Below are 15,805 nucleotides of genomic sequence, written 5' to 3'. Positions count from 1 at the left end.
AAACACATTCAAAGCAGAACTCAAGACAAACATTTTTAATTAAAACATGCTGTGCTGTCTAACTCTCATTAGGTGTATGCCCCTTGCAGAACAGTGCCTCTGCTTTCAGAAAACATGTGATATTTTGAAGGTTTTAAGTAATCTTCAGGCATAAATGTGATTTTTAACATGTGTGCAAAAATGAAGGGAAAGGCAAAGAAAAAAAGGCTCTGGCAGAAAAAAGGTTAAAGAGTAACTCCAGCTTGTAAAAACAAATGTATATTAAAGTTTGTGGCTTTTTATTTTGTTCTGGTCATAACATTTTTTATTAAGTATAATTAGTGATGCACCGATACTAGTATCGGTATCTATGCTGATACCAAGTATTTCAGCGTACTCGCCCAAATGCTCCAATGCCTAGCCCGATACCCAAACTTCCCGTATCAGGAAGCCGGGCAGCGAGTCATTACATGCTGCCCGGCTTCCTGATTGGGCGGGAAGCCGGCTCCATGCTCCCTCGTCACTTGGTAACGAAGGACCATAGAGCCGGCTTCCCAGCCAATCAGGAAGCCAGGCAGCGTGTAATGACTCACCGCCTAGCTTCCTGATTGGTCGGAAGATAGCCAATGAGGAAGCTGGACTGCGAGCTATTACCCGCTCCCCGGCTTCCTGATTGGTCAGAAAGCCGGCTCCACGCTTCTTCATCACCTGGTGACGAGGAAGCGTGGAGGTGGTTTGCCTGCTAATCGGGTAGCTGGGTGGCGAGTCTTTACACACCGCCCAGCTTCCTGGCTAATCAGGAAGCCAGGTGGCGAGTCAGTGCATGCTGCCTGGCTTCCTTAATGGGTACTTCCAGTTTCGGTATCGGCAAGTACCGGAAAAAAAATATCGGTACTCCGTACTCGATACCGATAAATCGCTATTGGTGCATGCCTGAGTATAATAATATTTTTTTTTATTAAATCTAAAAAAAAAAACTAACTCAACAGGCTTGTAGCATAATACTGTAAATGGCTTTTAATACGACATGCTAATTAAACCATTTTGTGCTTTGTCCAAAGCTGTCTTCATTTGACCTTTGCTATGCCCCAACAGTACAATATTCCTGTTCACAAATAATAGGTGTGGCAAAGATGACTTGTGCCTTTTACTGACAAAATATATCTGTCATAATAGGTTTGAGTCAGTGGGTCAAGGACAATATTGGAATCAATTTAATATATAACACATTCTAAAGTGTTCCCAGCTGCATTCTTTGTGACAGTGAACTCCAGTATTATTGTCAAGATTAAGTAGATAGCATATGGCTCGGCCTTTCCAATAAAACCGGTAGAATTCACTCCATAACAATGTTTAATGACCTGAAATATTTAGACCTGCTTTTCCATTAACATAGTTCTGCGGTGTGCTCCATATAACGATAAACCATATAGTGTTAATGTTACGCACTTGTAGACTGCTTTCCTTTGTTTATAATGAAGGTGATTTATGTCTTTTACTGTGTGCCAGCAGTCCATTTACACATGAGGGACCAACAATGTATACACGACCTAACCTATATATTGGCTGGCAGATGCACATGCCAGTGTAACCATAACACCGCTGCAAATATGTGGCATCGGAAGACCTGAGTCAATTTATTTTTATATGGTGGCAGAAGGTACCTATAAATGTGGAATGTGTTTATGTAAAGTAGTATGGGGAAATATATTTTATAGACCTTCCAGGATTTCTGTAAAAACTGTCACGTGACACAGCTGTGTTTTGTACTTTGGTAGTAAAAATAACATTCTTCTGTATTTCTTCAAACTATTACTTTCACTTATGAATTATTTTATCATTATTACTGCAACTGCCATTACAAACATGTCTTTCCTTGCTACAAGGAGTTTAGCTAAGTATATTTAAAGTAAAAATAAAATTTTGTTAAATAATTTTTCACGTAAAAAAAAAACATACTTGGTACATTTCTGCCATACATGCGCATTTTCCCATTTTTTTATAACTTAAAAGGAGTTCTAAAGGCACAGCATATACTATGCGTCTGCCCATCACTTTCAGCATTTTCCTGGCTTGCCAATGTGCTCTTGCCCTACTGCTTGATGTAATGCAACCTTGATTTCTCTAATGTCCATTGAGGGACACCGCTCTGAAGAATTCTGAGATGTAGGCTGCTGCCTCTAGTAGAAATGGACACTAGGCAAACAAATTAAAAGCCTGTCACTTTAGGAACATAAAGTACACCTTCCAGTTTTGCTTGGTGTCCTCGGGAGAATGGATGTCTTTTCTTCATTGACAATTCTACTACCAAGAGCTGCTAGTTGATTCATACCAGCTATTATTAATTGTGGGTATCTCTTGAGCTAGCTGTTCATGCCGGATAAGTTAAATCCTGGACATTTCTCTCGTCATGAATCAGGTCATTTCTGGTCTCAGTACTTTAGCTTCGTCCTGCGGTCTCGTGTACCTGTCTTCATCATTTATCGGTCAGGCCAGTAATAACCTGGGGATTCTGGTGTTACTCTCCCGGGCAGGCCGGGAGCCGCTAACTAATAGCGGGAGCGTCCGGGAGAGTTGGGATGTCTGCCTTCTGCTCAGGCTTACTGGGAAAAAAACTATTGGTGACACTTATCTAAGTCACTGTTCACACCTGGGCGTATTGACGCTCAAACTAAGTATGACAAAACTCTCAACACAAGAAATTCCAACGCACATTTTACACACAGAGACGCTGTTGCCTTGGTGTGAATAGAGACTAAGTGCCCACTTTAGCTCTTCAACCATTATTGACTATGGTCCTTATTTCCCAGACTTTGGCTACTTGGACAAAATCTTTAAGTACAGAACAGGTGACTGCTGGATTTGATCCACATGTTATTGATTGTGTGGATCAGATGAATGTTCCTTCTCATTTTATATGTGCTGAGTTTCTTGATGCTTGTCATCTGCTGTCTCAAGTGTCTGTGTTTTCCATTCAGATACACAGAGCTATCTGATGTAATTGCTTTTTGGTGGAACCCCCAAAGCAAAAGTTTTTTTGCGTTTACCCTACGACACTGATCCCTGTTTTTGGACAATGATTCTCATTATCAATTATCATCGATTAAATCGATTTAGTTTCGGCGATTTCATCAGTGCACATTCCAGGAATAGGAAACTGGCAGGCAAACTTTCTCAGTAGCCAACATTGCCTGCTTTGTCTTGTAAGGAACCCTATTTTGTTCTTTATAGGGTCAAGATTGACCATAGGTTTCCTTTGCACCCTAGGTAGTCTCACCTTTTCATTGAAATGAAGACATTGTTTTACCTTCACTTTGTCCAGCTCCTGTTCATCCTAAGACAAATGCCTTTTCATTGTTTGGATATTGTGCAGGCTATTAGTGTTTATCTCTTATCTACAGCTTCCTTTCTACACTCGTACTCTTTATTTGTTCTTCCAGAAAGGCCTACAAAGCTTGACATTCAAGCTTATGAGTTGCGGGACAGGGTAACACCTTTTCTTGTTTCTGCTTATTCTGCAAGGGCAGTTAGTACTTCTTGGGGCGTTTCAAAATCAAGCTTCCGTTATGCAAGGCTGCAACTTTTGTCTTCTGTTCACAGAAGAAACAATAAAGTTGAGGTTTCAGGCACCTGTTTAAGTGTACTTTTGATATTTTATGTGTTCAAGTTCTTGTAGTCTCCACCCCTCTGTTTGGTCTGCTTTTGAAAGTCCCTATCAGAATTTTTCAGAGCTGTATCCCTCAATGAACGATAGAAAAAATAGGATTTTGTTCTTACCATAAAATTTATTTTCCGAAGTCCATTTAGGGGAACAGCTGCCTCCCCTCAAATTCCTTTGTACTGCTTGGTACAACTGGCAGGTGTGAGGTGAGTGGGCTTTAGTCCTTAACGTGACAGGCTTTTAATTTGCCTAGTGTTCATTTCTCCTAGAGGCAGCAGCAGCATAAACCCTACGTCTCAAAATTCTTTAGAGCTGTGTCCCTCAATGGACTCGGATAAAAGGATTTTACGGGAACAAAAGCCTCTTTTTGGTTGTCTGCGTATAAGTTTTGCACAAAACATTTTTATGATGCCGCTGTTTGGCTTTTACTATATGTACCTTTTTTGTTGGCACATCTGTGTATTATGTGTTTTTGGGCATCAATTCACAGTTTTGTAGCTAAAATTTGATTAGATTATGTAATAGATCCTTTCTAATTGCCTGAAGTTTCACTGTCTCATGGTCTATCACCTTATGTACAGAGTGCTTTACTTGAGGAACAGCAGTCAGTTATGACGCATTGTGCAGAAGAACGCAGGAAGCTTGCGGCTGAGTGGGCAGAGCTTCACACCCAACAGAAACTGAGCAAGGAGCGGGTGGAGAATGACATCACCAGAGCTAAGGTGTCAGAGTCCCAGCGAGAGGGAGCCTTTCTCAGTTTTGCTAAGGTAAATGAGTAATGGTGTAACCATATCTGAAGACTCTCGCTGCAACCTTCTAGATGTCCCATTTCTGTTCTTGCCAAAATATTGTCAATGTGTATTGCAAAAAATCGATATAACATTTGTCCTGAGAAATTCCAGTTTTGCAATTTATGATTACTGTTTCTTTTCTGCAACCAAGTTAAATACCAATCCCTATTCTGGTTTTCCACTGTATGGGTTCCATGGCACATCTGGTTTACCGAAGTAAAACAATTATATAGCATGCCTCACAGTCTATTCCTTGCAATCACTTCAGTGTAAGGGCCTGTTTACACTAGCCCATCCACGAAAATGCTGTGTTTGGCAGCTCTGGCAGTATGCGTTGTATTGCACATTGCCTGAGCCGTCATTGTTTACATGTTTTCCTTCATTGGTAGTGTACAATGTCTACATTCCATACAGGTCCCCGCACCACAGCGCAATGTGACTGGGATAATGTAACAAATATAAAATAAGTGTTATCTCAGTTTGGCTGCAAAAGTGGAAATGCACTTTAGCACGTTGGAAAGATGAAAACTGGGTTGAGACTTGTGAACAGGATGTGTGGATGCTGTACTATGAATTCTGTAGGCCCAATAAGCTATTTTTGATTCAATGTCTTTTATGGCGCACATGGAATGCACACTCGATATGTTATAAATCATCCACATAGTGTGCCTATGGAGATCATTTGCAACATGTAAGCCAAAATCTGGAGAAATCGCAAAATGTGATTTGTCACAGGTGTTTGGCAGTTTCTTTGCCCTATGAACAAATACCTACGCTACAGTGTAGTGCACATATTGGCCGTGGATCTACGCCTGGTCTGACCAGGTGCAGATCTGCACATCGGGCTGACTGATTCCCTCTGCTCACCGTCAGGACAGACGCTTAACAAAGAGAGAATGAGCTGGAAAAAGCTGCTGCTTTCCCCTGCCTAGAAGAGGAGAGGGAAGGAGGCAGTAATGAGTGGCCAGACAGTCACTCAACAGAGAAAGGGGCCAGCTTTGTGCTGCTCTGCTGTCTGCACTTCTCTGTTCCCTCGGTGTTCACTTCCTGATTGCAGGGGAGAGAAAAGAAGAAGCCATACAGTGTTTTTTAATAGCTCACTGTATCACCCCCTGCATAGCGACAGTGTGCTGGGTGTGCACCATCACTGTGCAATATGTGCCTAATAGAGGTCCTCACATGTCCTCTATGTGATGGCCCCCCCATATGATGGCAATGAAGTTAAAGTTAATAAAATTAAAAATACCAAAAAAAAAGTAAAGTCCCCTGACCCGCGATTGTGCTCATACTAACAAAAGCAGGTCGGGTGCGTTTGAAGATGACGATTGTGCTGCACATGTCATGTGTGTGCCAGAGTGAGAGCAATAATTCTCCGGCCAATATTCATGGCTAACTCTAAAATGATGACTGGGCTTTTATATTTATATACATATATACAATCTTATATTTAATTGTATTTTTTGAAAAATTTTGGTGTGTTATTTCAAAAAAAAAAAGTTTGGTTATTTTATTATATTGGCTTGGAGGTTTTCAATTCAGATTATTTTAAATCAATGAAACGAATTAAAAATTGTAATATAATACAAACCGTTATTATGGAAAAAAAAAAAGTGGGAAAAAAAAGTCATTTTTTATTTTGGCCTGACAAATTCTGCTGCAGGATGTGCGTCGCAGTACCATTCATTTCAATAGCACCCAAATGTGCCTCCCGCCTGCAGTTTGATTGCCTTCACTGAACTGTGCAGTGCGATTGCAAAAAAATTTGCAGTTTTATTCTGAAGTAAACTTTAGGTTTGTAATACTGCATTTGTGTATTTTATTTTAAATAAAAGATGTTTTGTTTTTTTTCCATCCGATTGATAAAAAAAATGTATCTGCTTATGAAAATAATCGTTAGTTGCAGCCCTAGAAAGCAGCCACAGAAGGAGTAAAAAAAAAAACGCCTGCCCCCTACCAGCATGCTGCAGAGAAGGAGCCTTGAGCCCTGTGCAGAAGGAATGGGCTCTCTGCAGAGGTCCGACATGCCCCTTTCTAAGTCAAAGATAGTGTTCTCCAATCAGTAAGGAGCAAAAGCTTACTGGTCAAGTATTAACTAGCTATCTATAATAAAATACAAAATTAATATGTATCTGTGTACTTTTCCCCTCCTTCAGGAACAGGCAGAGGTAAAGGTGCAGGCCACTGAACTGCGCAACAAAGAAGAGCAGATGGCTGCAGCCAGGGAGGCACTGGAGAAAGAGAGGCATGAGCTACGACTTGAGAAAGATCGGGTGTATGCCACTGCAATGCGTGTCCGCCAGCGGGCCGAGGAAGTGGAGAGCATGAGCAAGGTACATACTTACACAAAGCTTTAGTGCTAACATCCTACTAACATCCAGCATGCCGCAACTCTTTTGCTGGTGTTCTAGGATGATGAATGTCTTTTCTTCAGCTCTGTTTTGGTTATTGTCCAATGAGGGATACATGATTTTGGAAATAGCCAGGTTATGCTGTCACCTTCAGGATGTTTGGACAAATACAAACAGAAAGGTTTTAAGCCAGCCCCCAGTATAACTCCTCCTCTACCCAGGATTTATCAGTTTTTTTACTAGTGTTCTATGAGATTGAAAACTTTTTCTTGATCATACAGTACATGACAATAGACAACTGGGTAATATGGAGTTATCATCAGGTGATTGAACACTGGCCAGAGCTGTTAGAATCCTAGTTTGCTAGTTTTCTTAGGTGATGGATGTCTCCTCTCTACTGAGGGAGCTGTATGATAATTCAGTTACCTGTGTTTCTTTAAACAAGATCTTTGTCGACCTCTCAGCTCCACGGCAGCAGCTTCGGGGACTGTACCCGGACCCCACAGGAATGAAGATGTTGGGCTGGCCTGTAATGTTGCTTTTGGCACTGGATCCTGCATTAGACCCCCACCTCAGCAGGCGGTACAGCACGTTGAGTTAGCTACAGGTTGCTATACAGGTCCAGGGCAGTGGCGTATCCATACTTGTGTAACCCCATCCCTGAAGACCTCCTCCTGGAGAAGGGTGTATTCTCATCCCAAGTGAGTGTGAAGCTGAGTGTTTGTGAACATTCCCCATTCCCGTGTTGAATGTCTAATGCTACTGGTGGGTGAGTCTCCTCCCCTTCCCCTGCCACCCTCCTGGGTACCCCTAATCTCCATGGGTGCTGGCCCTTTAAAAAATAGTTTTTCCACACACAACATTTTTTGTGTGAAACGCCTTTAGTTTGCCCCAAGTATTGTGAGTACTGTTGTGCCCCCTAATGGAGCAGACATTAAATGCAAAGAGACGGGGGGGGACAGGGGATAGCCAGCAATATTACTGCGAATGGGCACAGGGGGCTACCTAAGGTTTTCCCCGGGGACTCAGCTACATATAGTATTTGTGTTAGCTCAACGTTTAGCTTGCTGCCCTTTCTTAATGCGTCTATCTCCCCATCAGTGGTATCCCACTCTTCCTGCCTTTACTAAAGAAGTTTTTAGTGGCCTCGATGAATGCTTTTATGGGACAAATGTCTGTTATGTTTGAAGCATCCGACTGCAGAAAGTACAAGTGTAGCCCTTTTCTCCTTCCCCTTTGAAATCGGTTTGGAACACAACCATAGCTTCCACCTTATTGATGGACATTGAAGAGGAGGAGGGTGTGGTAGTAGAGGTGTGTATGTTCTCAGAAGTTTTCTCCTAAGGAGGTTTTGTCTACTGCAACCCTGCCCCAAAAACTATGTGACATTTTGGTATTAGTTGATGAGGTAAGAGAATGTCTAACAATTGCTTCACCTTCGCATAAATGCCCCTAGGTCAACAGTATGGGTTCCCTTAAGAAAAAGAAGTCGGCTAAGACCATTTAGAAGCCGGGGGGGCGTGTAATGACTCACCGCCCGGCTTCCTGATACCTGAAGTTCCGGGATTTGGATAAGTATTGGGAGCATTTGGGCGAGTACGAGTACTCGCCCAAATACTCAGTATTGGCACCGATACTAGTATCTGTATCGGTGCATACCTACTTGAAGCACAATGTGGATCTCAGGTTCAATTCCACTGCCCACCTACATTGACACTGTTACCTCTGGCCATCTGAAACCCTCATCAAACCAAAGACATGCGAAGCAAGGTCCCACTGCTACAGGTGATCTCAGCCTATACTGCTCTAGTGGTTCTAAAGGGTGTTAACCCAATATCCCCAAATGGAACTAACACCTGTAATCTGGAACCTGGGACCCATATTATAATATGGTCGTCATCTGCCAAATCTATTTTCGGTCTGTCAGAAGAGGCCGAGGCCTCCCCAATGTTCACAGGGACCTCTGTGTCCACTATGGATTTCCTAGCTTGTTGTACAGACTGGAAACACCCTCAAGGGTGCTGGGTCCCAACTGAGTATATGCCAGAGCATTTACTTTTGAGAAAGGATTTACAAATAGGTGGTCTGTGCAAAATGTGGATGCACCAGTGATCCACCACAACAGGTATACCACTAATAGGGTCCATGGTATGCTTGCCTTTTGGCACTTCCCTGACGGGAAGTTAAATTCCTTCTCCAAATCCCTGTTTGATCAACTGGTTTTGTCCCTTCATCCCATGTTAGCTGTAACTTTGCTCTGTCACAATGGATAACATTTCTTAGAGAGGATGCCTCCTATGCTTGGGTAGGCTCTCGTGTCATAGAGCGGTTGGGGAAGATTTATGGAGCTGCGCTTTAGTTGTGACTGCTTGTTACAAACTTGCAAACTTGTGTCTCGCATATGACTCTTGTCTGTGTAAATTCATAGGGTACTCCTGACTACATGTGCTGATGAGACATCCAAGAAAGAGCTGATTGGTCTACCCTTAGAGGGACATTGTCTCTTTGGGCCGGCTCTTTACGCTGTTAGTAGCAGCACCATGGACTGTCCGAATATGCTTCTGCCAAAGCACAGGAGATATGCGGGAGGGTCAGAGGGCCCCCACCCTTCTATTCCACTTCATCTGCCCTAGTATTTCTTACATGTAGATCTGAGTCCAACTCCCTTTCAGGTCGTACGTCAAAAACCCAGAGGTCAACTAACTCCTCTGTTGAGCCTTCGGTGTGAAGTTTTAAAGGGGAGGGTTTTTATATCCAAATTGGTCACCAAATATTAGGCCTCTTTGTCAATTGGATGCTCAGGATACCCCCTTTAGTTTACAGTCTAACACCTTGGGGCTTGTATCTATTCCAGCTGCCTCTAGCCATATCTGTTCTACTACACATAGGTGTACTTCTACCCAAGTCTCCCTGGGTTCCATGCACCCTAGGATCCCTGTCAATTCCTGTCTTGGTGAGAACTTGACCTTGGGAGTTATTCCCCAAAAGTAAATTGCATCCCCTCCTGTGGGAAATTCTGTATCCTCTGATATTGTTGAGCCTTATGATTCCCCCTTTTTTTCCTGGGGATAGGCTTTAACATTTACATACAATTTGCAAATTACCATATCTTTGGGAACTACTCCAAAAAGGGGAAATATCCTGGTTATGTCATCATGTAAATCAGTATATAGAAGCATATAAGAGTATATATTCAGCCTGTGTAGATAACATGTCTATGTCAAGATTAAATATTTTTGGTACTCCCTACTACACCTGGCATAAGCAGTGGATGCTGTGGTGGCTCGGTGGGATCAATATGTCTTGTCTTCTTAGCAGGATTAATCTGGAGTACTGTACATTACAATGATATTCATTACTTCCAACTGGCCCAGATGAATATGGTATGCAGACCTGAGGGACTCTTTGGGAGAATGATGGATCTCCTATCTCAAGGTCTGATTTTACCATCCTGCTTCACAGTCACTGGCTTTAACAGTATGGCTGTTGAGGCCTAGGTTTTGAGAAACAATGTTGTTGTTCCTTGTAGCCATCACCAAGTGACGGCCTTATCTTGCAAGGACCTTTTTCTGTTTTTGTAAGGTGGTCTTGTTGCCTAGGACTTCTTTCTGCCTATGGTAGTCTCTGACTTTCACCTCGTCCAGCATATTGTTCTTCTGCCCCTTTGTCTGGCTCCAATTCACCCAAAGGAAATATCACACCATTTTGTCTGTATGTGGTTCGGGCTGTAAAAGTCTTTCAGCCACTGCTTTTTTCCCAGGATGACAGATTCCTTTTTTGTTATTCGGGGTGGAACCCATAAGGGTTCTCCATCTTCTGTCTTCTCATTGCACAATTTCTCGGTGACTGAGACAGCCCACCATCCAAGCATCAGGTTCCACCCTTCCCTTTCAAGGCAAACGCTACTAGATCTGTGAGTGATTATTTGGCTGTTTGGTATGAGGCTATTGTTTCCCAGATTTGCAAGACTGCCACCTCGTCATCTGTTTACATGTTCTACCAGGTGGAAGTTAATGCCTCATCTAATGCTAGCTTTGGGAGTAAGGTCCTTCAGGTGACTCTTTGAACTGCAGGCAGTTCCCGCTTCTCTGTTTACTTGGACCTGTTAACAATTGTTTGTTGTGTTGCTCAACTTCAGACTGTTTTTGAATGCCCCAAATGTTAAGGATTTCCTGTGTTTCCCTCAATGGATAAAGAAAATAGTTTTTTGTTTTTACTGTAAAATCCTTTTCTTGGAGCCCCTTGATGGACACAGGTCCCACTCCTCTGTTTATGATCATGCTTTTGGCGCTGCTTTACTACAAAACATAGGTATGCTGTTAGGAGGAGTTATCATGGACTGGCAGTTTTTGGGGAGGTTATCAGGGCCTGGCATTTTTTTTTGGGGGGGGGGGTTTTGTACGCCTCTAATCCTCCCATAGGCAGCAGTATTACCTAAAGTGAAAGACTTCCTGTGTCCCTCAAAAGACTCCAAAAAAAGGATTTTACAGGGAGTACAAAATCCAATATTGAATTAACCGAGGTTGCCTGTTATATAAATGGAGTTTATTTTTTAATGTAATTCACTGTAATTCTTTAGTAGAGGAAAATACCCAGCAGAAGTCAGTCTGCTTTTCCTATAAGTGTTCATTGCTCAGAAACTAGTGCTGCTCTGCCACTTTGTGGTAGGAATATGTAAAGCAATTAAATGTACACCTTGTCTCTTTTGTCAAGCTTGCCTTACAGCGTCATGAAGAGGGAGAAAATGCCTTAGCTGAGTCAAAGAAGGTAGAATTTGGACACCAAGACCGTCTGAGGACCATTCAGCAACAACTAGAGAGGCTCAGACAGCAGGAGGAACATCTGATGGAGGTGAGCAATTACTTATTTTATTTTTTGCTAGAGGGAGCCTATTGTCTTTACCCGGCTTGTTACATTCCTTAGGAACGCAAGAATCTTGCCCACCAGAGAAGACAGTTAAACCAGCTACGCCAGGGGCTGCCCACAATGCAGACAGAAGCGGCACAGCCATCATCATTGGCTGAACCCATGCATCTTAATGGTAAGACAATCTGTACCAGTGACCAAGATTGTTTAGCACCTGGGTCCTATGAGTTACCTTGGCAATACACTACACCTCGACCTCTATCTACACTATGCCTCACACCATTATGCCCTCAAGTCATATTGTATCCAGGTATTTGTGTGAAATACGGCATCACTGGCATAGATGTGAGTTAAATATCCCAGCACTGTTTAACATAGTAAAGCTGAACTTCTGGCAATTACAATTGAAAACTTCAATTGTAATATATTCCTCAATATATATTAAAACTTTAGAAAGTAATACGCATATGACAAAATGTAGGGGAAATCCTCCAAGAACTATGTGTACTTTTATTGTATCTCATCACTAATGCAGTGTTGTCTTGTGTTCTATTGCAATTACAATTAGGATCTCTGTTTCAGGTGTGCCTTTTGCGGTACCCAGTAGAAAATTTGCCATCTCAGGAATCCATCAGGACAAAGCTCCTCAGACATCCGATATTTATGCCAAGGTGGCTCTTCTCAGGCTCTCAGCGCAGCGGGTATGGATAACACTTGTGACCAAGGCTGGTAAATTTGCAACAGTTTTATCTGTTTCTCTAATCTTATAAAACAAAAAATAATAACGAGTCAACTGCAGGGAAAGCAACACTTTCAGGAGTGTTGATTTCATGCGTGTCCCATAGCTCTCACTGACATACCTCTTTGTGACTGATGTGTCCTGCTGTGCTGTACTGTAGCAGGAGTAATCATTAAGCACTGCAGAGGACAGGTGACATGCATGCTTTAACTGAGTCATTGTATTACTGTGACAGATTAGCTTTAAATCAAATCTGTGGGTGTTAATAGTTAAGTAATCTGTTATATTGAATAACAGGCAGTTCCTCGTGTCACCCCCACTTTCTTCTAGATCATCCCAGGATCTCTGTTTTGAAAAAAAGCAAGGCAGCTTGCTGGTCATGAGTTCTAGTCAGTCCACGCTCATCCTCTGTGCTTTTACTGCTGGACCATTACTTTAATTGGTACTATCACTGGCCAATGTGGAGGCATCTGAAGCATTAGAGGGCAGGTTGCAGACCACAGCATAACCACCTGCATAACAGAGGACTCTGGGTTTTAGATCTATGTGGTGCTGTAGAAGAAAGAGGGATGTGCAGATAACTGGTGTACTTTGTTTCTTAGTGTGAGTGACAATTTTCCGATTTAACTTTACTGATAATTGTCCGGTCACGTTTGCCAATTCTCATTTAGGACCGTGACTTCCTAGAAGATGAGCAACTTTTCCTAGAAGCTTTAAAGAAATCGAACATCTCCTGCTCTCAGACAGTCTAGGAATGTTACTTGAAAGCAAGATGTCCATTTTACTTCATATCTTGAACAGAAAAGACTTGGCATTTTATATTTAATACGTTTTGTATATTTTTTTTATACCGGCAAAATAAAAAAAAAACCTTATTCTGTTTTCTCCATTATTTCTCTAAATGTCAGATGTCCTTTCTCAAAGAGGCATAAGCTGAATTTTAAATAAGATGGGGGAACAATAAAAATTTTAAAAAATTAAAAAACGGTTATATGACGATCATACACCAATGAACCATAAAAATATGACCACCTGCCTAATATTGGGTAGATCCTCCTTTTCCCACCAAAACCACCCTGACCTGGCAAGGCATGGACTCCGCTAGACCTCTGAAGGCATCTGGGATCATATGAACAGGGATTTACCATACAAAACGTTAATATGAACAGTAAGGAAAACAGGGATAGAACGTATGAAAACAATTCTACCGCAGTTCTACTAATGGCCACTGGATGGCAGCAGGGTATTCTGAGTTCAGCCTAATGACAGAAAAGGGAGATACAGAATCTCACGTGTCCAGTATAAGGAATCATTTGTTCAACAAACTGTTAGCCGAGTGGATCTCCTGCTGGCACAGGCTTCACACTGGCACTGCTGCTGCCTGCTTCGGTCAGGAGGTTCTGGTGGCTGTAGATAGGGCCACCCCACTGTATGGCCAGCTTCTCTAAATGGACTGTAACAGAGTCCTCTCCAGTGACTGGGGCTTGGACAGATGCTGCGTGCACTTGTGCTCACTGCTGGTGGCCCACACCAAACTTAACAGGGGAGGACCCAGCACCTGGGAACAGATCACTTGCCCAGTCACTGCTGTCCCATCAGGCAGGGTCTCGCTGAGCACAGGAACTTGGGAGGAGCTGGCATTTATATCCCCTGGGTGTGTCCAGGAGCTCAGGGCATGCTGGGAGCCCAGAGGATTGTGGGAAGTTAAGTTAAAGGGACCTGCACCTGAATATGAATAAAAGTGCACTCCGCCAAAGCACTATGTTTGTTTGTCCAACATATACAGGGTTATTCACAAAAGTGAATAACGCATCTGATTTGTGGCGGGAAATCTATCAACCAATCAGTAGATGGCTTTACCTTTATGTATCTTCTGTCAGTGCTGATCTTCAAGACAAGTTGCCCTGCTCTCCGCCCTTTGTCGCAGCTTACCTATTTGGGGGTATTTTGGCTCACATGTGACAGTGTCTAGAATCTTTGGTATTATGTCTTTATGACTGAGCTATTTGTGTTTTGAAGATTAAGGGGGTTGTTCACAAAAGGGTGAAGAGTTTGGAGAAGGCAGGAGAAGTGAACAGTCGAGGAAAATATAGCAGAACTGGAAAGTGAGCTGAATTGGAGAATTTCTCCAAATCAGTTATGTTGTCCTCGATTGTTCACTTCTCCTGCCTTCTCCAAACTCTTCACCCTTTTGTGAATAACCCTGATAATAATAAAGCTAGTTTTGATTTAAAAGGATACATATTCCTGATTTACTAATTTGGTAATGCTGTGTTTATTGACTGTCGTCTCCAGAGAACAAAGCAGTGTGTGTATTTGTGTGTAGGTGTGTATTCATGCTCTGTCCTTGGTTGTGTCCTTGGGGACATTGACAAATGTCTCCTGTGACTCTTTCTGCATCATTACCTAAGCAAACTAGATTCTACCACCCTTCTCCAGCACGTATGACAGCCTGACATAAGCAGCAGGAAATGGAATTAACACCTTAACCTCATATTATTATTATTATTAACCACTTTAAAGAAGAAAACCACGGGTAGAAATATTAATAAATACACGGATGAGATCATTTTTCTCTCATTCTTTGTTCGGTGGGTTCATCGCAGTTCTATCAATTCCAGAGGTACTGTATTCCCTTTTTGTAAAGGTTTGTCCATGGTTCTCTATAGCGATACCTGTACCAGGAAGGAATGTGTCTTTTGATATGCTGAACTGAGGTTTTTTTTTTTTCTAAGGCCGTTTAAAAAGATTGAGCAACATATAAAATGCAGAATGTAACTTTTAGTTCAATATTCAATAAAAGCCCATTCACACCAGCAGCTGCCTTACACCACACTGCTGCTGGGGTGCGTTGATAAGTGCTGATGAGCTGATCGCAACACTTCGCCCTGTTTGACATTTTATTAAAGCGGACCCATACCCATATCTTTAAAATTACAACACAGACATCTTTAGAAATGTTTAGTAATGACAATCTACAAACAGATACGTCTAGGAAATTGCATGGCTTTGTATTCTTTGCATACCTTATTATTCATCTCCTCCCCGTTCTTTTCACAGTGGCCATTTTTACTAAGGGCAGATTATTACATTTCCCTTTACTTCCTGGAACTCTGGCTCATGTGATTAGGACATGTCACCATACACATCATCTCAGGGGAGGAAAATGCCTTTCCCCGAGATCTCATGAGATTATAAATGATTTTCCAGCAATGCACTATGACGTAACTGTAGCCCCCATCACCTTTTGTGAGGTGGCTCCTAGAAATTAAGTGATTGCCAGAGCTGTAGACCTTCTTCTGGCTGAGTTATAGTTGGCATTTATCTGGTTAATTCCAGGTGCATTGATTGTATTTATCTGGTTAATTCCAGGTGCATTGATTGTACCTACCTGGGTGGAGTGCGACTCTGCTGGATTGTG

The 15,805-nt window shown here is 42.2% G+C and overlaps 1 protein-coding gene across 1 annotated transcript in view; it reads left to right on the top strand.

Moving 5' to 3' along the window:
- FBF1 (Fas binding factor 1) overlaps positions 1-13,178 on the top strand; it is a 43,778-nt gene extending 30,600 nt beyond the window's left edge. Inside the window, exons 25-30 of the mRNA XM_018572458.1 lie at positions 4,222-4,407; positions 6,585-6,761; positions 11,493-11,630; positions 11,703-11,820; positions 12,228-12,346; positions 13,056-13,178. Coding sequence (XP_018427960.1) covers positions 4,222-4,407; positions 6,585-6,761; positions 11,493-11,630; positions 11,703-11,820; positions 12,228-12,346; positions 13,056-13,136 — 819 coding nt within the window. The 3' untranslated portion in view covers positions 13,137-13,178. The remainder of the gene's footprint in view (positions 1-4,221; positions 4,408-6,584; positions 6,762-11,492; positions 11,631-11,702; positions 11,821-12,227; positions 12,347-13,055) is intronic.
- The last annotated feature ends 2,627 nt before the right edge of the window (positions 13,179-15,805 follow it).

The sequence above is a fragment of the Nanorana parkeri genome, unplaced genomic scaffold (genome assembly GCF_000935625.1).
Source record: "Nanorana parkeri isolate BGI_ZX_2015 unplaced genomic scaffold, ASM93562v1 scaffold2040, whole genome shotgun sequence".
NCBI lineage: Eukaryota > Metazoa > Chordata > Amphibia > Anura > Dicroglossidae > Nanorana > Nanorana parkeri.
Note: the sequence above shows the minus strand (reverse complement) of the source record. Positions and strands in the feature narration are given on the sequence as shown.